The sequence below is a fragment of the Budorcas taxicolor genome, chromosome 5 (genome assembly GCF_023091745.1).
Source record: "Budorcas taxicolor isolate Tak-1 chromosome 5, Takin1.1, whole genome shotgun sequence".
NCBI lineage: Eukaryota > Metazoa > Chordata > Mammalia > Artiodactyla > Bovidae > Budorcas > Budorcas taxicolor.
In genome coordinates, this window is record NC_068914.1 from 75,878,198 (window position 1) to 75,900,616 (window position 22,419).

Genomic DNA, 22,419 nt, shown 5'->3' on the forward strand with positions numbered 1-22,419 from the left:
ATTATGTTTATGAAATTCTGTAACTCTGATTCCTTGCAAAATCTTTCATAAAGGTTTTAAGCGGAAGCTAATACTAGGAATAGAGAGAGTAAGGAATAGGATTTGAGTCCACAATACCTAAGTTCTCATGGAGGAAAAGTAATAATGATCAATATGTGTTAGGCATCTGGAAAAAGGGGTTCCTAACTGATACATAGAAGTTAGTTTCTAAATAACTGGTTACAATACATACAAGTTGAGGGGCTATTTAAAAAAAATAGGATTTAGGGAAGATAGTCCATTCACAATACTTGATGAAGTTCTGTGATAAGTAGGGTTCCCAAATGTGAGATGTTGGTCCACTTAGCAGTCTCTTGGTAGGCTTATCATAGTCTATCAGTAAGTGGTGTGATTATTAAAGTCCAAACAATTCCCAGTAAAATGCCACAACTAATACTCTCCCCCAGATAAAATGAGTAACACATGAAATTGATGTAATGTAGCAGACAGATAAATTTTGTCCATAGAAAGTCAAAGCCTTGTTTGCAAGGCAGGTGAAGTTATCCTGAGTTTGGGTCTGTCTCCTATTTCTCCATCTGAAGATTCTCCAACATTTTTCGTTATGTTCTTTTCTTAACAGTAGCAGATAATCAGGAGTTGAGGTATGAATAACAATCCACATTACAGTAAGTCTCCAAGAAGAGTCTTTTCTAGAGAATAACAGTATGTTAATGGCACATTTCCATTTTTCCTGTCTGGATATTATATGATGATATCCTTCCCCTGTGCAGTCATATCAGCCGCAGGTATGGGAGGATGGTTAGGCTGCCTCACCCAGACTTAAGCTTCAATAGTATGTATTTCATTTGTGGACCCAAACCCTCTATCACCTCTGACCGTTAGTAACGTGGGAGGTTCTCCGTTTTGTACTTTGTCAGTTACAAATGGAAGAATCAGCAATTGACAACTTGATTATGTTTATTAATAAGTAGATCATCCTTTTCCTCATTTAGTAAAATTACTCAAATTTCTCCTTGGAAGTCTAGGTCTGTAACTCCCCATGGACACAAATCCATGTTAATGCTAAACTGAAGCATTCTTGGATTAATTCAAAGTGTCTGGGAGACATTTAAATTGCAACACCAGTTGAAATAGCACATATCACTCCTTTAGAAGGTCTCTGTTCACATGTAGGTGACAAATCCAGTCTTGAGGCCTCAGGAGTAGCTCAGAAAGGAACTGGTGCTCCTGGGCTGACTTTCTAATTCTAGCTGTCTCAGGATGGAACTCTGTTTTATGAATCTGTACGTTTAGAATAGTCATCCTCATCAAAGGAGTTTCTAATTCTCCTATAGGTCTATTATTTAAAATATTGAGGGCAGTATTTAAATTAGTCCTTCAGTTTTTATAAGAACCCTCTTCAAGTTTAATTAATTGCTATTTAAGCAGATCATTCTTTCAGTCAAGCCAGCATCTTGAGGATAATAAAATATGAAAAATCCATTGTACATTATGTTCTTGGACAAACTCTTGTATTAACTTACTTTATTTTATTTTATTTTTTTATAGTTTTTTATTTTTTTAATTTTAAAATCTTTAATTCTTACATGTGTTCCCAAACATGAACCCCCCTCCCACCTCCCTCCCTATAACATCTCTGTGGGTCATCCCCATGCACCAGCCCCAAGCATGCTGTATCCTGCGTCAGACATAGACTGGCGATTCAATTCTTACATGATAGTATACATGATAGAATGCCATTCTCCCAAATCATCCCACCCTCTCCCTCTCCCTCTGAGTCCAAAAGTCCGTTATACACAGCTGTGTCTTTTTTCCTGTCTTGCATACAGGGTCGTCATTGCCATCTTTCTAAATTCCATATATATGTGTTAGTATACTGTATTGATGTTTTTCTTTCTGGCTTACTTCACTCTGTATAATCGGCTCCAGTTTCATCCATCTCATCAGAACTGATTCAAATGAATTCTTTTTAACGGCTGAGTAATACTCCATTGTGTATATGTACCACAGCTTTCTTATCCATTCATCTGCTGATGGACATCTAGGTTGTTTCCATGTCCTGGCTATTATAAACAGTGCTGCGATGAACATTGGGGTACATGTGTCTCTTTCAATTCTGGTTTCCTCGGTGTGTATGCCCAGCAGTGGGATTGCTGGGTCATAAGGGAGTTCTATTTGCAATTTTTTAAGGAATCTGCACACTGTTCTCCATAGTGGCTGTTCTAGTTTGCATTCCCACCAACAGTGTAGGAGGGTTCCCTTTTCTCCACACCCTCTCCAGCATTTATTGCTTGCAGATTTTTGGATCGCAGACATTCTGACTGGTGTGAAGTGGTACCTCATTGTGGTTTTGATTTGCATTTCTCTGATAATGAGTGATGTTGAGCATCTTTTCATGTGTTTGTTAGCCATCCATATGTCTTCTTTGGAGAAATGTCTATTTAGTTCTTTGGCCCATTTTTTGATTGGGTCGTTTATTTTACTGGAATTGAGCTGCATAAGTTGCTTGTATATTTTTGAGATTAGTTGTTTGTCAGTTGCTTCATTTGCTATTATTTTCTCCCATTCCGAAGGCTGTCTTTTCACCTTGCTTATATTTTCCTTTGTTGTGCAGAAGCTTTTAATTTTAATTAGATCCCATTTGTTTATTTTTGCTTTTATTTCCAGAATTCTGGGAGGTGGATCATAGAGGATCCTCCTGTGATTTATGTCGGAGAGTGTTTTGCCTATGTTCTCCTCTAGGAGTTTTATAGTTTCTGGTCTTACATTTAGATCTTTAATCCATTTTGAGTTTATTTTTGTGTGCGGTGTTAGAAAGTGATCTAGTTTCATTCTTTTACAAGTGGTTGACCAGTTTTCCCAGCACCACTTGTTAAAGAGATTGTCTTTACTCCATTGTATATTCTTGCCTCCTTTGTCAAAGATAAGGTGTCCATATGTGTGTGGATTTATCTCTGGGCTTTCTATTTTGTTCCATTGATCTATACATCTGTCTTTGTGCCAGTACCATGCTGTCTTGATGACTGTGGCTTTGTAGTAGAGCCTGAAGTCAGGCAAGTTGATTGCTCCAGTTCCATTCTTCTTTCTCCAGATTGCTTTGGCAGTTCGAGGTTTTTTGTATTTCCATACAAATCTTGAAATTATTTGTTCTAGTTCTGTGAAAAATATGGCTGGTAGCTTGATAGGGATTGCATTGAATTTGTAAATTGCTTTGGGTAGTATACTCATTTTCACTATATTGATTCTTCCGATCCATGAACATGGTATATTTCTCCATCTATTAGTGTCCTCTTTGATTTCTTTCATCAGTGTTTTATAGTTTTCTATATATAGGTCTTTAGTTTCTTTGGGTAGATATATTCCTAAGTATTTTATTCTTTTCGTTGCAATGGTGAATGGAATTGTTTCCTTAATTTCTTTTTCTACTTTCTCATTATTGGTGTATAGGAATGCAAGGGATTTCTGTGTGTTGATTTTATATCCTGCAACTTTACTATATTCATTGATTAGCTCTAGTAATTTCCTGGTGGAGTCTTTAGGGTTTTCCATGTAGAGGATCATGTCATCTGCAAACAGTGAGAGTTTTACTTCTTCTTTTCCAATTTGGATTCCTTTTATTTCTTTTTCTGCTCTGATTGCTGTGGCCAAAACTTCCAGAACTATGTTGAATAGTAGCGGTGAAAGTGGACACCCTTGTCTTGTTCCTGACTTTAGGGGAAATGCTTTCAATTTTTCACCATTGAGGATAATGTTTGCTGTGGGTGTGTCATATATAGCTTTTATTATGTTGAGGTATGTTCCTTCTATTCCTGCTTTCTGGAGAGTTTTTATCATAAATGGATGTTGAATTTTGTCAAAGGCCTTCTCTGCATCTATTGAGATGATCATATGGTTTTTATTTTTCAATTTGTTAATGTGGTGAATTACATTGATTGATTTGCGGATATTGAAGAATCCTTGCATCCCTGGGATAAAGCCCACTTGGTCATGGTGTATGATCTTTTTAATGTGTTGTTGGATTCTGATTGCTAGAATTTTGTTGAGGATTTTTGCATCTATGTTCATCAGTGATATTGGCCTGTAGTTTTCTTTTTTTGTGACATCTTTGTCAGGTTTTGGTATTAGGGTGATGGTGGCCTCATAGAATGAGTTTGGAAGTTTACCTTCCTCTGCAATTTTCTGGAAGAGTTTGAGGAGGATAGGTGTTAGCTCTTCTCGAAATTTTTGGTAGAATTCAGCTGTGAAGCCGTCTGGACCTGGGCTTTTGTTTGCTGGAAGATTTCTGATTACAGTTTCAATTTCCGTGCTTGTGATGGGTCTGTTAAGATTTTCTATTTCTTCCTGGTTCAGTTTTGGAAAATTGTACTTTTCTAAGAATTTGTCCATTTCTTCCACGTTGTCCATTTTATTGGCATACAACTGCTGATAGTAGTCTCTTATGATCCTTTGTATTTCTGTGTTGTCTGTTGTGATCTCTCCATTTTCATTTCTAATTTTATTGATTTGATTTTTCTCTCTTTGCTTCTTGATGAGTCTGGCTAGTGGTTTGTCAATTTTATTTATCCTTTCAAAGAATCAGCTTTTATCTTTGTTGATTTTTGCTATGGTCTCTTTTTAAAATGTGATCCATTGTCACTCTGAATTTGAAGTGGAACACCATAATATAGACTAATTATCTCCAGTGTTTTAATAGTATTACTCTGATTGGCTTTCCCCAAGGGAATGGCCACTAAATATCCAGAATAGGTGTTCACAGCAGTACACACACATTGGCATCCTTCTTCCCAAATTAATGGACCAATATAATCAGTTTGCTGTATTTGCCCAGGCAGCTTGCCATGTGCCACTTGTCCTTTACTGGTTGTGGCAAGCTTCTATGCTTAATTGTTAACAAATTGGACATCGTAAAATAACACATTTAATGAGATCTATAGTTAAATAAATAACCTCGATCCTGAGCCCACCTGTATGTTGTTTCTCCCAAATGGCCCCATTTTTGGTGTGTGCATGAAGTCGAACATTTTAAGTTGCTGGAGTCTGGATCAAGTTCTGCTGCTTGAATTCAGGTTTGTTCATTTCTAATAGAGTTATACCATTATTTCCTAGAATTTGGGACACTGTGAGCATCTACATGAGAGACTGAAACAGTAGTAGTTTGAACAGTTTCCCAAATGTCAGACCATAATTGCTTTCCCCATAGCTCTTTGGAGTGAATTCGCCAGTTGTTATTTATGCTTAGGGGAAGCCAACTGGCCAATCTTGGTCATTGGCTACTGACCAAGAATCTGTATAAATACGACATTCTGTTAAATTTTCTTGTTTTAGAGCCTGACATACTGTGTATAATTGAGCAAATTGACTATTCTTAGTATGACTTTTTCTGGCCTCTGGAAATTTCCTGTTCTAGAAACCCAAGGGCTCTATTTTGTTTTTTCCATAAGCTCCAGTTGGCATATATAGTTCATTGATTGATACAGGTTATTTTATGTCACAGGGTATCTGCTCTCCATCCAAAGATAGATTACTGAGATAAGCTTTAGAAAAATTAAGTTAAATGTCTTAGCAATAAAATATAACAGCAAGGAGCTGTCTGGGAAATAAGTCTTGGTCAACATAGATCTCAGTTAACAAAACTAGAATTTACTATTAAGTGAAACAATTTTTTGTGAAGGCATTAACCCTCTAGCCAGGGTTAATGGTTAGTCCCATCAAATAAGAAATGCGGTTTATCAGGGAGCCAGGAAAAGTCAAGCAGCCATCTTGGATTTCCCAGTCCCCTGACTGTTTGATTTATAGCCTTTGTTTACCTGTTTTAAATTCCTTGGTTTAGAAGTAGACAGTTGCCATGTTCTAAGAACATCAGGATAGCAAAAGTCTGACAATGAAGGATTAATTTTTTGTAGAAGCAAAATGAGCTTATCTGTGTGTGCCACATTCTTCATAGATAATTGTGAAATATTTATTTACTTTACCAAAGTTGCAAAAGATTTTAAAAACAAATATAAATTACTTAAAGGCAATGAAATTCTCATAGTCTTATCAAAAGCCACATCCCAAGAAAGCTGTTCTCTTAACAGAGAAAACCAAGTTCCAGTCTGATACCAGCTTACTGTTAATAACAAAATTTGTTTATCTATTAATAGTTAATTTAATCTTCAAGATTTCTGTAAATCTTGAAGAGGTGATATTTTTACAAAGTTGTTATTCAGTCGCTAAGTCACGTCTGACTCTTTGCCACCCCATGGAGTGCAGCACGCCAGACTTCACTGTCCTTCACTATCTCCCTCAGTTTGCTCAAACTCACGTCCATTGATGCCATCCAACCACCTCATCCTCTGTCTCACTCTTCTCCTCTTGCCGTCAGTCTTTCCCAGCACCAGGGTCTTTTACAGTGAGTTGGCTGTTCGCATCAAGTGGCCAAAGTATTGGAGTTTCAGCTTCAGCATCAGTCCTTCCAGTGGAATATTCAGGGTTGATTTCCTTTAGGATTGACTGGTTTGATTTTGTTGTCCAAAGGACTTTGAAGAGTTTTCTCCAGCACTAGTTCGAAAGCATCAATTCTTTGGTGCTCAGCCTTCTCTATGGTCCAGCTCTCACCTCCATACATGAGCACTGGAAAAACCGTGGTGTATGTGTTAGTCACTCGGTTGTGTCCAGCTCTGCAGTCCCATGGACTGTAGCCCACCAGGCTCCTCTGTCCATGGCATTCTCCAGGCAAGAATACTGGAGTGCGTTGCCATTCCCTTTTCCAGGGGATCTTCCCAACCCAGGGACTGAACCCAGGTCTCCTGCATTGTGGGCAGATTCTTTACCGTTAGCACCACCAGACCTACTATGGAAGAACCATAGCTTTGCCCGTACAGACCTTTGTTGGCAAAATGATGTCTCTGCTTTTTAATACACTGTCTAGGTTTATCATAGCTATTCCAAGGAGCAAGCGTCTTTCAGTTGTTTTTTACAAAGGCATCAAAATAAAGCCATAACTAAAATGACAAAAGACTTTATTTAATACTTTTCTTTACTTACTTTTTGGCTGTGCTGGGTCTTCATTGCTGTGTGGGCTTTAGCTAGTTGTGGCGAGTGGGGGCTACTCTGTAGTTGTGGTGCACAGGCTTCTCATTGTGGTGGCTTCTCTTGTGAAGCAAGGGCTCTAAAGCCTGCTGGCTTCAGTAGTTGCAGTGCTAGCGCTCAGTAGTTGCCATTCCGACTCGAGCACAGGCTTAGTTGCTGTGTGGCGTGTGGGATCTTCCAGACCAGAGATGGAATTCAAGTCTCCTGCTTTGGTAGGTGGATTCTTTACCACTCAGTCACCAGCAAAGCCCTGTTATGTTAGGGAGACTTTCCTAAAGCATAATTATTCTTAAAAAAGCTCTTACCTCATTTACATTTTCTTTCCTTAAAAATTTCTACACATTGAGTTACTTTCGTTGCTGACAAATTTTGTAAAGGAAACAGCAAGATTTTATTTAGCTTATATTAAGCCTAGGCACAGTGAACGTATTCTACTGATTATTATATGATGACTCTAAGACATATTAGACATCTATAAGACATATTGAGACATCTATACTGATTAACTCAACAGACTTAAACCATCTTCAATAGCAGATATCGGCTTCGTACTAAATATTTCCCAGATCATGTGGTCCTAAAATTTATCTTGGCTAGTTTTCTAGATATTTAGCTTTAATTTGTAAGCACGCACTTTTAAGTCAGTTAAATAGAGCTCATTTACAAGTTAACCTTAGCAGTGTTATCCAAGGACAAAGACACATACTGAGACAGACACATATATCCAGACAGGCAGTGGTTTGTTTCTGTTTGAGATTTAAAATGTCTCTTGGTCTCTCTTCTCCCCCGCCCCCCGTCATTTCCTGAGAATGAACTTCTTTTTGTTAACCGTGCCTTGCTCCTTTCGATATTTAACTTGTGCAGCCTTTACAGCAGCTTTTTCAGCTACCAACTGGAAAATGGATACTTTGTCAGCTAAAGTGTAGTTTTGACATTGTAATGTGGACAGTCAACCTTGCAGGTCGCATAATTCTTTCTCCAGTTTTGACTTCTTTTCAACCAGTTTTAATTTGGCTTCTTGAACCTTATGGTAGGCAGAGAGGATCCAGCCTCTCTGATCCATCATGGTACATTCTTGTTCTTTCTCACTTGGCAAGAGCTGGAAACATTCAATAACTTTTAAAGGTTCAGCCCTCTTTAATTTGGGGTCCCAATTCTCACACAGTCCAGTGCATATGTCCCATTCAGTAGCCAACAAGAAGTAAGGCATCTTCCCATCTGGAAATAAAGACTTCATTAACCTTAATGTCTTTCTTCTTAAGAGTGGCATTTTGCTTCACGAATCCTGCTTACAGCGCCAATTTATGTTTTGCCAAAAGTTTTACTTTCGTTTTAGGTTCGAAGGATTCATTAACAAAAGAAACCACTCGTTACACACAAATAAACAATTTCATTTTTTTATAGAAGATTATTTGACTTAATTTCAATATACAGTCATTAAAAGAAAAGAAATAGAAGTGTAACAGTGTATACATCACCAAATTGGGCTGACAACCTACATCCAGACTTGAACAGCCGTGAGAAGTTAACAGCAATCTGGAGGCCCAGTTGGAAAAGATCAGGGTGGTACATCTACCCCACGGGTGAGACTTCAGATTGCAGTTTTGGGGGCTCCTGCTTATTATAGTCCGATGCTGCAAACTGATATCTTCATCAGTTTGCTAGCAAAAAAGCAGCTGTGGTATTACTGTAACTTTACAATGCTGTTTATTTCATCTTGTTAGTCATAAGACTTCTTAGACCCTGGAGGTGGGACTGGGCTGGCCAGGCCCTTAGGGGCTTAGAGATTTCAAGTCACATTCCCTTTCTTCTCTAAAGTGCCTCTTGACTTGCTGGTAACGGTTGGTGTCCTTGCCAGGCAGACATGTAGTCCAGGCAGAGTTCGGGCAAGGTCAGAAGTCAGTTAGAGGCCTGCTGCCCTACTTCTGAAGTCTGAACAAGACTGGTGGTGGTGGTTTAGCCACTAAGTTGTGTCTGACTGAGCCCACCAGGCCCCTCTTTCCATGGGATTTCCCAGGCATGAATACTGGAGTGGGTTGCCATTTCCTTCTCTAGAACAAGAGAACAAGGTTACCTCTATTTTAATTTCCCTAACAATCCTTTTAAAAAGTATATAGAGTGCTTTGATAAAACTTAATCTCGTTTTAAATAGAAAGCTGTCTGCTTACATTTATAGTGGCTACTTGAAAGTAGCTTTTAATGAGAGTTCATTGAAGGATTGATTTAGGAAGTGGGCTTGGGTTAATGGATAGGAGAGGAGAAGATATTTTAAATAGAAGGGAAAGCATAACAGGTGATGAAAATTGAGGTAAGCAAAGAAGTTGGTTTAAAACTTAGTTCTTTTTTAGAACTACGTTGCTCTAGAAATAAATAATAAAAATGATTTATTTTCTCTTCATCCAGTCTGTGGCTCCAGCAGCCTTATTTTTAGCAGCCAAAGTAGAGGAGCAGCCAAAAAAATTGGAGCACGTCATCAAGGTAGCACACACTTGTCTCCATCCACAGGAATCACTTCCTGATACCAGGAGTGAGGTAGGGGGTTGATTAATTACATACATCTGTTTTTCTTAATTTATTTTGATCATAACTTAATTTTGCAACTTTGATTTACTGAAATCTCAATGGGGATTGTTAAAGGAAATTTTAGTGTTTGTTTTTTCCTTAAAACATAGAAATTTTATGGTAAAAGTTGTATTTTTTCTGGTAAAATTGGAAAATGTATAAAAAGAAGAAAATATATTAACTAGGTATAATTTGTACCACAGACATATAAATGAACCAGTATTTCCAGCTTCTTTTCTATAAGTAGCTATACATGTATATATTTTATACCTACTTTTTTCACTTACTGTATGTCAAATATTTCCCCATCAATTCTCTACTTTCATTAAATACTGATAGAGAATTTCATCATGTATATACATATATTTTAACCATTATCTCAAGATAATTTCCAGCTTTTTACTGTAAATATCTCTATGGAGAACATTATTTTTGTTAATGAATTTTTAAAAAATGGATCCTGTCATTTATATGTTTAACTTTTTAAGAAATTCAAGTATGCTCATTAGAAAAGAACTCAGACACTAAAGAATCATTTAAAGTAAAAGTCGAAGCTCATCTCCCCTTCTTCGCCTAGGAGAATACTGTTGATTATAATTCAGATATATATACTTCTGCCCCTTTATCCTTTGTGTCTACATATAGCTTCCCCTGCCTCCTCCCTTCCATCTTTCCTTGACCTTATGAAGAGGGGAAACTCTCCTGGCTTTAGAATTCAGTGATTGGGGAGCAATGAGTTTGAAGAAAAACAACAGATTTCTGTACCAGGTTATTTGTCTGTTACAGTGGATGCATGTAAGAGATAAGTGAAATTGTGGAACCACAGCTCCTAGTTATGAGTCAAGTGTTGAAAATAGCAGTGTCTTGACATTTTCTCTCTGGGCTGCACCAGAGTAGTTTTGTTGAAAAGTTGTTGGTCTGAACTTTTATTTATGTTTAAGACTACTAATTGCCATTGGTCCGTAGAATTGACCAAATAACAAAATTTTAATGAAATAAAAAGTAAAATCCCAACTTTTTTTTCTTTAAAGTATATTTACATGACTTCTCACCTGAGTCTGTCTTATGAGGTGACTCGGAGAAGATGCTTTCTTCATTATGTGGAAAGGAGAGCTACCATACATAGGTTAAGTCCTTATTGGACTCAGTCAAGATCATAAAGTTCAGTGGAAAGTTAGCAGCAACATAAGTCTCTTAGCTCTTGGCTCAAGCTTCATTCTCCTAGAGCTCTATACCAGTGCTGTCTAATAAAAATATAAGGGAAGTCACATATGTAATTAAAATTATATGTAATTAAAGCTAATTAAAATTAGCTTTTCATTAAGCTTTTATTTTAAATTTTTACTTAAAATTAACATATTTTATATAGCATTTTGTTAAACCCCAAAATATAGTCATTTCAGCATATAGTCAGTTTTAAAACATTATTAATGTTTTTTAACATTACTATTTTTTAACTAAGTCTTTAAAATTCATTGTTTATTATACATTCATAGCACATTTCAGGTGCTTGATGGCCATGTATGGATAGTGGCTACAGTAATGGCTGTACAAATTTGAAGGATTTTTGTTTGTTCTATTTTCTTGTGAACTCCTCTGTGAATTTAAAAAATCTAGCATTACTCTTAACGGAGAAGGCAATGGCACCCCACTCCAGTACTCTTGCCTGGAAAATCCCATGGACGGAGGAGCCTGGAAGGCTGTAGTCCATGGGGTCGCTAAGAGTCGACACGACTGAGCGACTTCACTTTCACTTTTCACTTTCATGCATTGGAGAAGGAAATGGCAACCCACTCCAGTGTTCTTGCCTGGAGAATCCCAGGGACGGGGTAGCCTGGTGGGCTTCCGTCTATGGGGTTGCACAGAGTCGGACACGACTGAAGCAACTTAGCAGCAGCAGCAGCAGCATTACTCTAAAAGGAAAGTTTAACAGGAATCAAATGTTTGAGATTGCATGCAGTACTGTGGGAAGGCTGTGCAGTGTGTTTTGATGATGTTAAAAAAAGGTATGTTAATATTTTAATTTAAAAAAAGTTTTTAATCTGTATCATGTGAACATTATAACCTAAAATGTCAGTCTGAAAATGAACCAGATGTCTGGTGTTTATTCTGTAGCCCTTTATAAATAAAGTGGCATCTTTTGCTGTACCACTGATTAATCTATTTCTTTTTTTAAAGGAGAATCCGTTAGGGATAAGGATTAATTTCAGTTCCTACTTTCCCTCATAACTGCACCCTTGCCTTTTGTGGCTTTGGTTTCCTTTGGAGGTTGTTATGATAGAACTGTCTACACTTTATGTTATATACTCTGTCTTTTTGGGGAATAATTTATGTGTCTTCTCACATCTGCAGGCTTACCTGCAGCAAGTTCAAGATCTGGTGATACTAGAAAGCATAATTCTGCAGACTTTAGGTAAGTTTATTTTCCTTTAAAACATTAAAGAAATATGTATGCAATAGAATGTTTTTCTAATTTGCAAAATAGGAAACAGGAAGAGAATTTCTTGAGAAGGTTTTTGTACATTGTAGAGATTGCTTAACCCTGCCACAGAGAGAATGAAGGCACCACCGACCTTTGAGATAGCCATTAGCAGGCTTTTTCTGCTTGTTTTTATTCTAGGATTCATGATTTGCTTGATAAGATTTGGCAGTGTTTAACTTTCTGATAAATAATAGCAGAAACTATCTAAATGACTTTTTTCCTTCCATGAGTTTTCATAGTCTGTCCTTATATTTAAATAACAGTATTTGTTTTTAAAATTGGTAATCAGCATTCAAAACAGTAGAGTGGAGATGGAGGAATTCAAGCTAAATTAAATTGATGGGCTAAAGAACTGATGATGTACTGTTACTATCTAGTATTATTTTCATAAGACTGCCTTTAAAAGCTTAGCAAATATGGAAAATAAAGATTTTCTTGTTCTTTTGGGCTCTCATTTTTCTCTTTAGATAGAGTATTTCATGAGTTATGTGGGAAAGTTGCTGATTGGCCTGTATTTTTTGCATATACACCTGTACACACAATGAATTCTTCAAATTAGTTTCTGCTAATTTTTACTTTAAATTAGTTATCTTCAAGGTAACCATACTTTAGGGGGCAATGATATTTTTCTGGTGGGATACATTTTAATATTTTAATGTGGAAACCTGTAAAATCTAACTTGTAAGAATCAGTTGTGCTTTTAGAATAATTTGCATCAAGTAAATTTTGCAATAGAATTTTTTTCTTTTTTTTAATCAGTTTGCCTCAGACTTTATTTTTATTTTTTGGGCTTGCTGCACATAGCTTGTGGGATCTTAGTTCCCTGACAGGGATTGAACCCAGGCTCTTGGCAGTGCAAGTGCGGAGTCCTAACCACTGGACTGCCGGGGAATTCCCTAGAATTTCTTTACTTGTACTAGATAATTTTATTTACGTACACAAAAAGAAATTTCTTGGAAAATTTTTATAGACATACTACATTTTGGTTAAGATCATTTAAAGTTAGATAAAATGATCAGTACTTAATGATGATTGAGATGATGAAAAGGAAGAAGACTGAAGTAAGAGAGGAATAGGTTTTAAAAATGTTTTCTAAAGGTTAAGCTTTCACAGATAATCATTGTGTAACTGCATCTTTTCCAGTCATATATTCTGTTGTTCCTAAGAACACGTTTTGTATTCAGATGTTACTGATAGTTCAGGGGATCTTGAGACTCTATTAACTTCATTAATCTGAGTGGTGCCTTTGAAGATAATCTTAAGAGTGTGCTCCATACTTTATGTGACTCTCAGCTTCTCAATAGGCAGTTTTGGGACCAGAAAATGAGAGAAGCCTTCAATGATGACTCAGATAAAAGCAGTATAAAATATTTTGAGTATCTTTAGGTTTTTAACCAGTTACTTTTTTTTAGGCTTTGAATTAACAATTGATCACCCACATACACATGTGGTAAAGTGCACTCAGCTTGTTCGAGGTAAGGAATCCCAATCCCAACCTGAGATGCTATCTTAAACTGTTTTACCATGTAGAGGCTAAGATTTACTGTGGGCTAATACATAATACAGCTGCTTTGGCCAAAATTTAAATTAAAAAAACCTCTCTGGCTTTTAAATTTCAAAATGAGTGGTTGGAGCTTTTCTGTTGAGTTCTTGTAGTGTTTTTAGGTGACTTCCAGATAAAGTGAGTGAGTTTCTTGTTTATCAAAGCTGGAGGCAGATTTTGAAAAGTCACTAAAATCAAAGTATCCAATAGCAATTTTAAGGATATTTTGGGAGTGAAAATGAAAGTGAAGTCTCTCAGTCGTGTCCGACTCTTTGCGACCCCGTGGACTGTAGCCTACCAGGCTCCTGTGTCCATGGGATTTTCCAGGCAAGAGTACTGGAGTGGGTTGCCATTTCCTTCTCCAGGGGATCTTCCTGACCCAGGGATCAAATCCAGGTCTCCCGCATTGCAGGCAGATGCTTTATGGTCTGAGCCACCAGGGAAGTGATCTTAATTTGATTCTAGGGTTGGTTGTCCTGGACACTGTTAAAGGCCACCCAGAAGGCCATGTAGAATTGATTTGAACTTAACTTTCATCATTGTTAATTCCTTGGCAGACTTGCTTTTTATTCTAATTTAACTTTAGTAGCCATGATTGCATTAAACCTAGTTCTTCTTTTTATTCAAATAGTAATATCAAGAAAGAATATCTAATAGCATTGTGCATTTAAACACAATTTCTTGTTTTGTAGATTTTCACTGATAATTGGCCTTATCATGTGTTTCATCTGAAAATTCAAGTTTTTTGAGTTCTTTATATTTTGAGAACATTAAAAGGTTTACATTGAGCAAGCATAGTGTTAAACAGAGATGGGTTAAATATGTTAATATTTCATCTAAGGAAGATTAAAATTTACTTTGTCACCCAGACAAATTTTTTTTGAAGGAGGAGTTTTTTAATTGTAATATGTTTAAATAATTTATGTCATTTGCTAATTTTTTCCAAATATGTAAAGGTCTTCTGATCTTGCCTCCAGATTAGTTCATCCCCTAGCTTAGAATTTCTTAGTGGACTCTTATATCAGGATCTCTGAGTTACTTGTTAAAAATGCTCATTGTTACTACATCCTTCTCCAAAAGTGTTGAGTTAGACTCTAGGGAGGATGCCCAGGAATTGCATTTTAAATATGTAACCCTTATATGTGGTGTGCAGAATAAAGCTTGAGTCCCTAAGTCTGGAAGCAGCATAATTGTTAATATAATTAAAAAATCACTTAAACTGTTTCATTTGACAGTGGAATGTAAGCATCAGGTGGTCAGAGACCATGTCTGTCTCATTTGCCACTGTATTCTCTGCCTTGCAAATATTAAATGCTTACTAAGTAATTATTGAGAATGAATGGAACTAATAATCCCCCCCCCCCCTTTTTTTTTTTTAGCAAGCAAGGACTTAGCACAAACTTCTTACTTCATGGCAACCAACAGGTTTATATTTTAATATTTTTCTCTTCTCTTTTTGGGATAGTACTTTACTTGGGTTGGAATTGTCACTTTTTGTTGGGTATATGGAAAGATGATAGGTCTGGCACTTAGTAAGCTAGGAGCCAAAGATCTAGTCAAGGATCTCTGATATTAATAGAATGTGTTATAGACAAGTCCATGGTAAATGTTGATTTTTCTGCACAGTTGTCATGCATGCCTTAAAATTTCCATGCTGCTTATTAAATTTGTTAAGGTGATAAAATATTTTCGTTGCTGATTGATAGCCAACTTAATTCTGCATTTGTTACTTTACATTTAAATATCCAAGAGCATAGTTTTGAAAGTTTATTTAAACTTGGATTTCATTGCCAGTTGGTGACTAAAATCTAGTTTGGAGGATTCTGCTGTAATTGTGGTATTTTAAAAGGTACTCTTTGTCTTCACTCACTCCCAGATAAATGGGCACATATATGTGCGAAGAGTTGTGATACTTTTTCTTTCTCGTTCCCTTTTTAAAGAAAAAGTTAACACATAACATGTATTACCAAATTATTTGCTCGTTCTCATCTCCAATCTACTCTGTAGTTCTTGGAAACCAAAGATACTCCTAATGACTGTCAAGGCTAAGAAGTTCATTTTTATAGCCTGATGGGAGAGATTTTAAAAATAAACTATCAAGCATATTCACACTTGAGTGAGTGATTATCTATTCATTGTTTAAAAGAGACTAGACCTATGACTGGCAAGAAATAAGATAATTTTTAGGATAGTTCCTTAAGTATTTGATTTAGGGATTGTACATATTAAAAATGTTAAAATTTTTCTTTTGTTCTGACCTTATTCTTAGGCTGATTAATCCTTATTTAAAAAAACTGAGTACTCAGTCTATTTTTGTTTTTATTTTTTCTGGTCCTTCACCAGTGTGTGGATTAAATGATGTATAGTCAAAAAAATTAGACAAGTTGTTACCTGAGCAGATGGGTTAATGGAAAGATTAGGTTGGGTGTTGGATCAGAGCACTGGCTATTTCTTGCCTTTCTTGCTCTCCAGTGTTTTTTTTCTTTTTCTTTTTTTTTTTTTAAATAATGGAGAGTTTTTTAACTTTGGGTTCAGAATTGAGAGCTCATGACACTCTCTTGTTTCCTTCCCTCTGATGTCAGCCTGCATTTGACCACATTTAGCCTGCAGTACACACCTCCTGTGGTGGCCTGTGTCTGCATTCATCTGGCTTGCAAGTGGTCCAACTGGGAGATCCCAGTCTCAACTGATGGGAAGCACTGGTGGGAGTATGTTGACGCCACTGTGACCTTGGAACTTTTAGATGGTAAGTTTTAGAGTAAGGGACCTTGAAAAGCACTTGCTCTTGATCTGTCACATACCTGGCCAAAGGTGACTTGATTTCAGATAAATACAGTTAGTTGAGGTTATTCTTGTTTCATTACTTCTGCCTCTCTGAATTTTTCTTAAATGTTCTAATTTGATTTGTAGAACTGACACATGAATTTCTACAGATTCTGGAGAAAACCCCTAACAGGCTCAAACGAATTTGGAATTGGAGGGTAAGAATTATTGTTGTCACTTTCTTTTGACTGCACCAGTGAGATACCAGATATGGATATGTACCCTAGGTTTGGAATTTCTACTTTTTATAGTTATGCAGTAGTTACGATGTCAGCTTCATAGCTGGAATACTGGCTCAGAAATCCGTTGATGTAGGTAACAGCAGGGTTTATTTTGTGTTTTGCAACTCTTCTTGGTTTTTAGTTGGTTAGCAACATTGGTTGAGTATTTTTTTGTGTGTAGAGTGTTAAGGGGGAAAATTTGGCTTTTCTGAGACACAGAATGTTGGCTTCTTATATAGGAAAGAGACAGAGTTAGGAGGTTAGAGCTGGTATTGTAATTTTATCTTTGACATTACTTGCTTTTAAATGGATTTTAGAATTTTGTTTTTATATAGATCACAGTTCAAAGTTATATTTCGGGTATTCTTGAAAGTCTTATTTATGATTAACGAAATTACTCTCTTTTTTTTTTTCAGTGTTAGAAAGCTTAAAAGTATTGCTTGCATTTCTGAGAATTCTAGACTGAGGATGCTTAATTTCTTTCTCCTAAGTTGAGTTTGCCTAGGGTTCAAAGGAGATTTGAGAGTACACAAGTCTTATGTTTTACTTTTGTGTAAAACTTTACCAAAATTTCTAGAGTTTTAGACTAACTGTAATCATAAGACAAGGATGTTCATGAATGAATACAACTTCATTATTTTTATTGCCTTGTAGCGGGATCTTAGTTGTGTGTGTGTGTGTGTGTGTGTGTGTGTGTGTGTGTGTGTGTGTGTTGTTGCGGGATCTTAGTTGTGTGTGTGTGTGTGTGTGTGTGTGTGTGTATGTATGTGTGTGTGTGTGAGTGATCAGTTGTTTTCTGACTCTTTGCGACCCCATGGACTATAGACCACCAGACTCCTCTGTCCATGGAATTTTCCAGGCAATACTGGTGTGGATTGCCATTTCCTCCTCCAGGGGATCTTTCCGACCCTGGGACTGAATCCACGTCTCTTGCGTCTCCTGCAGTAGAAGATGGATACTTTACCACTGTGCCACTTGGGAAGCCCCTAGTTTCATGACCAGGGTTAGAACCTGGGACCCTGGCAGTGATAGCACCGACTCCTAATCACTGGATTACCAGAGAATTCCCACAGTATTATATGTTTCACTATAGGTACTATGCTGTACAGAGGATCTCTCAGATATATTCATCTTGGATAACTGAAACTTTTTGCCCTTTGACTAATATGTCCTTGTTTCCTCCTTCCCTCAGTCTCTGGAAACCACTATTTTACTCTCTGCAAGTTTGACTGTTTTAGATGCCTCACATAAGTAAGATCACATAATACTGGTCTTTCTCTGTCTGGCTTATTTTACTTAGCAAAAAGTCCTCTAGGTTCATTTATGTTGTTGCAAAGGGCAGAATTTCCCTCTTTAAAAATTTTTTTTAAAAATTTAAATTGTGGTAAAATACAAATAACATAAAATTTACTGTCTTAGCCGTTTTTAAGTATACAGGTATTACATGCATTTATACTGTACTCCAGTGTCCTTGCCTGGAGAATCCCAGGGACGGGGGAGCCTGGTGGGCTGCTGTCTATGGGGTCTCACAGAGTTGGACACGACTGATGCGACTTAGCAGCAGCAGCATACTGTTCTGCAGTCATTATTACCATCTATCCCCACAACTTTTCATTTCTAAAACTAAAACTCTATAACTGTTAAACAATGACTGTCTATTCCCCAACTCTGGCAGCCACAATTATATTTCATTATTTAGACTATTGTTAGTACCTGTAAACCTCATGTAAGTGGAATCATACATTATTTGTTTTTTTGTGACTGACGTATTTCAGTTAGCACGTCCTCAAGGTTTATCCATGTTGTAGCATATTGTAGAATTCTAATTGTTCTCTTAAAAGGCTGAATGATCTTTTGTGTGTTTGTACCACATTTTATTTATCCATTCTTCCATTGATAGACATTTGGTTTGTGTCTGCATTTTAGCTTTTGTATATAATGCTGCAATGAATATTGGTGTACAGTATCTCTTTCGAGACCCTGCTTTCTGTTCTTCTGGGTATACACCCAGAAGTAGAATTGCTGGGTCATATGCTAGTACTATTTTTATTTTGTTGAGGAACCACTACACTGTTTTCCATACTGGTGTACCATTTTACATTCCTACCAAACAGTTCAGTTCAGTTCAGTTGCTCAGTTGTGTCTGACTCTTTGCAGCCCCATGAATTGCAGGACGCCAGGCCTCCCTGTCCATCACCAACTCCTAGAGTTCACTCAAACTCACGTCCATCGAGTCGGTGATGCCATCCAGCCATCTCATCCTCTGTCGTCCCCTTTTCCTCCTGCCCCCAATCCCTCCCAGCATCAGAGTCCTTTCCAATGAGTCAACTCTTCTCATGAGGTGGCCAAAGTACTGAAGTTTCAGCTTTAGCATTGTTCCTTCCAAAGAACACCCAGGACTGATCTCTCCTTTAGAATGGACTGGTTGGATCTCCTTGCAGTCCAAGGGACTCTCAGGAGTCTTCTCCAACACCACAGTTCAAAAGCATCAATACTTCGGCACTCAGCTTTCTTCACAGTTCAACTCTCACATCCATACATGACCACTGGAAAAACCATAGCCTTGACTAGATGGACCTTTGTTGGCAAAGTAATGTCTCTGATTTTGAATATGCTATCTAGGTTGGTCATAACTTTCCTTCCAGGGAGTAAGCATCTTTTAATTTCATGGCTGCAATCACCATCTGCAGTGATTTTGGAGCCCAGAGAAATAAAGTCTGACACTGTTTCCACTGTTTCCCCATCTATTTCCCATGAAGTGATGGGACCAGATGCTATGATCATAGTTTTCTGAATGTTGAGCTTTAAGCCAACTTTTTCATTCTCCTGTTTTACTTTTATCAACAGGCTTTTTAGTTCCACAGAGTTCTAATTTCTTTTTATTTTTGTTAACACTTGCTGTTAATGTGTGTTTTTTTGGCAGTAGCTGTCTAAAGGATGTGCTTTGATTTGTAGTTCCCTGATAATGAATGATGTTAAGCATTTTTCATATTCTTATTGGCCATTTGTGTATCTTCTTTGGAGAAATGTCTGTTCTAGTCCTTTGTCCATTTTCAGATTGGGTTGTTTGGTTTTTGTTGTTGAATTTTAGGAGTTCTCTGCACATTCTGGATACTAACCCCTCAGCAGATACATACTATACAGTTATTTTCTCCTATGTGTGTTGCCTTTTACTCCAGATAGTGTCTTTTGATGCACAAAATTTAAATATTTCCATGGAGTCCTTTTTGGGGAGGGGTGTGGTCACCTGGCCTTTGCTGTCATATCTAAGAAGTCATTGCTAAAGGCAGTGTTGTGAGCCTTTTGTTCTCTGCTTTCTTCTAAGAGTTGTATATATATTTTTTTAACTGGAGGATAATTGCTTTATAGTGTTGTATTGGTTTCTGCCTTACAACAAGTGAACCAGCCGTTGTTGTTGTTCAGTTGCAAAGTCGTGTCCGACTCTTTGAACCCCATGGACTGCAGCATGCCAGGCTTCCTTATCCTTCACTATCTCCTGGAGTTTGCTCAAACTTGTGTCCATTCATTCCATCCAGCCATCTCATCCTCTGTCGTCCCCTTCTCCTCCTGCCTTCAATCTTTCCCAGCATTGGTCTTTTCCTTTGAGTCGGCTCTTTGCATCAGGTGGCCAAAGTATTGGAGCTTCAGCATCAGCATCAGTCCTTCCAATGTATATTCAGGGTTGATTTTCTTTAGGATTGACAGCTTTGAACTCCTTGCTGTCCAAGGGACTCTGAAGAATCTTCTGTAGCACCACAGTTCAAAAGCATCAATTCTTTGGTACTCAGCCTTCTTTATGGTACACCTCTCAGATCTGTACGTGACTCCTGGGAAAACCATAGCTTTGACTATACAGACCTTTGTTGACAAAGTGATGTCTCTTCTTTTTAATGCACTATCTAGGTTTGTTATAGCTTTTCTTCCAAGGAGCAAGCATCTTTTAATTTCATGGCTGCAGTCACCATCTGCAGTGATACTGGAGCCCAAGAAAATAAAATCTGTCACTGTTTCCATGTGGTCATGTATGTATTTCAGTGCTACTCTCAATTCATCTTACCTTCTCCTTCCCCCACAAGGGGAAGTTCTCTGTGTTCACAAGTCTGTACTCGGTGCCTGTTCCTGCCCTGGAAATAGGATCATCAATACTATTTTTATAGATTCCATATATATGCATTCATATATGATATTTGTTTTTCTCTTTCCGACTTACTTTATTCTGTATAACAGGTTCTACGTTCATCCACCACAGTTTAACTGCCTCCAATTCATTCCTTTTTGTGGCTGAGTAACATTCCATTGTATATAGGTATCACAATTTCTTTTATCCGTTCATCTGTCAGTGGACACCTAGGTTGCTTCCATGTCCTGGATATTGTAAATAAGTAGTGCTGCATTGAACATTGGGGTATAGTCTTTTAGAATTATGGTTTTCTCAGGGTATATGAGAAATATTATTGTTTTGGATCTCAGATTTGGATCCTTTATCTGTGTTGAGTTAATTTTTGTATATGGTATTAGGTAAGGGTCCAATCTCATTCTTTTGCATGTGGATGTGTAGTTTTCCTAGTACCATTTGTTGAAAAAACTGTCCTTTCCCCATTGAATGGTCTTGGCATCCCTGTCAAAAATCATTTGACCATGTATGATAAGGTTTTTTCTGGACTTCTGTTCCATTCATCTATATGTCATTACCCCACTGTTTTGATTACTGTGGCTTTGTAGTAAGTTTGGGAATCAGGAAGTGTGAGTCGTCTTGCTTGGTTTTTCATTTTCGAGATTGTTTTGTCTATTCAGGGTCCTTTGAGATTCCATATAAATTGTAGAATGGATTTTTTATTTCTGCAAAAAATGGCATTGGAATTTTGATAGTGATTGCAGGAATCTATACATTGCTTTGAGTATGCACATTTAACAATACTAATGTTTGAATTAATGTTTGGATCCAGTACACGGGATGAGTTTCTGGTTATGTTTTCCATAATATCTTTCACCAGTGTTTTACAGTTTTCACTGTGCAAGTCTTTGTGTATTAGTTGCTGAGTCATGTCCGACTCTTTGTGACCCCATGGATTGTACAGCCCGCCAGGCTCTTCTGTCCATGGGATTTTCCAGGCAAGGATACTGGAATGGGTTGCCATTTCCTTCTCCAGGCGATCTTCCCAACCCAGGGATTGAACCCGGGTCTCCTGCATTGCAGTCAGGTGTTTTACCTTCTGAGCTACTAGGGAAGCCCGTGCAAGTCTTTACTTGGTAATTTCTAAGTACTTTATTCTTTTTGATGCTGTTGCAAGTGGGATTGTTTTCATATAATATCCTTTTCGGATTGTTTACTGTTCATTCAGGGAATTGTAACTGAGTTTTATTTATCTTGCTTCTTTGCCTAATTCATTGATTAATTCTAATAGAATTAGAGAAAATAACTTTCTGATGGAATCTTTGTAGTTTTCTACATATAAGTTCATGTCATCTGCAGACTGATAATAATTACTTCTTCTTTTCCAATTTGATGCCTTTTATTTCTTTTTCTTGCCTGATTACTGTGGCTAGGACTTCCAGAAGTGTGTTGAATGCAGGTGTTGAAAGTGAGCATCCTTTCCTTATTCTTGATATTAAGGAAAGCTTTCAGTCTTTCATCATTGAATATGATATTCACTGTGGGTTTTTTATATGTGGCTTTTATTATGTTTAGAAAGTTTACTTATATCCCTAGTTTATTG

General features: G+C 37.2%; 1 protein-coding gene across 1 annotated transcript in view; it reads left to right on the top strand.

The window, feature by feature from the left end:
- Positions 1 to 22,419, top strand: part of CCNT1 (cyclin T1) — a 39,789-nt gene that overhangs the window by 11,743 nt on the left and 5,627 nt on the right. The window contains exons 3-8 of the mRNA XM_052640241.1: positions 9,475 to 9,603; positions 11,986 to 12,046; positions 13,528 to 13,590; positions 15,038 to 15,083; positions 16,241 to 16,404; positions 16,569 to 16,639. Coding sequence (XP_052496201.1) covers positions 9,475 to 9,603; positions 11,986 to 12,046; positions 13,528 to 13,590; positions 15,038 to 15,083; positions 16,241 to 16,404; positions 16,569 to 16,639 — 534 coding nt within the window. The remainder of the gene's footprint in view (positions 1 to 9,474; positions 9,604 to 11,985; positions 12,047 to 13,527; positions 13,591 to 15,037; positions 15,084 to 16,240; positions 16,405 to 16,568; positions 16,640 to 22,419) is intronic.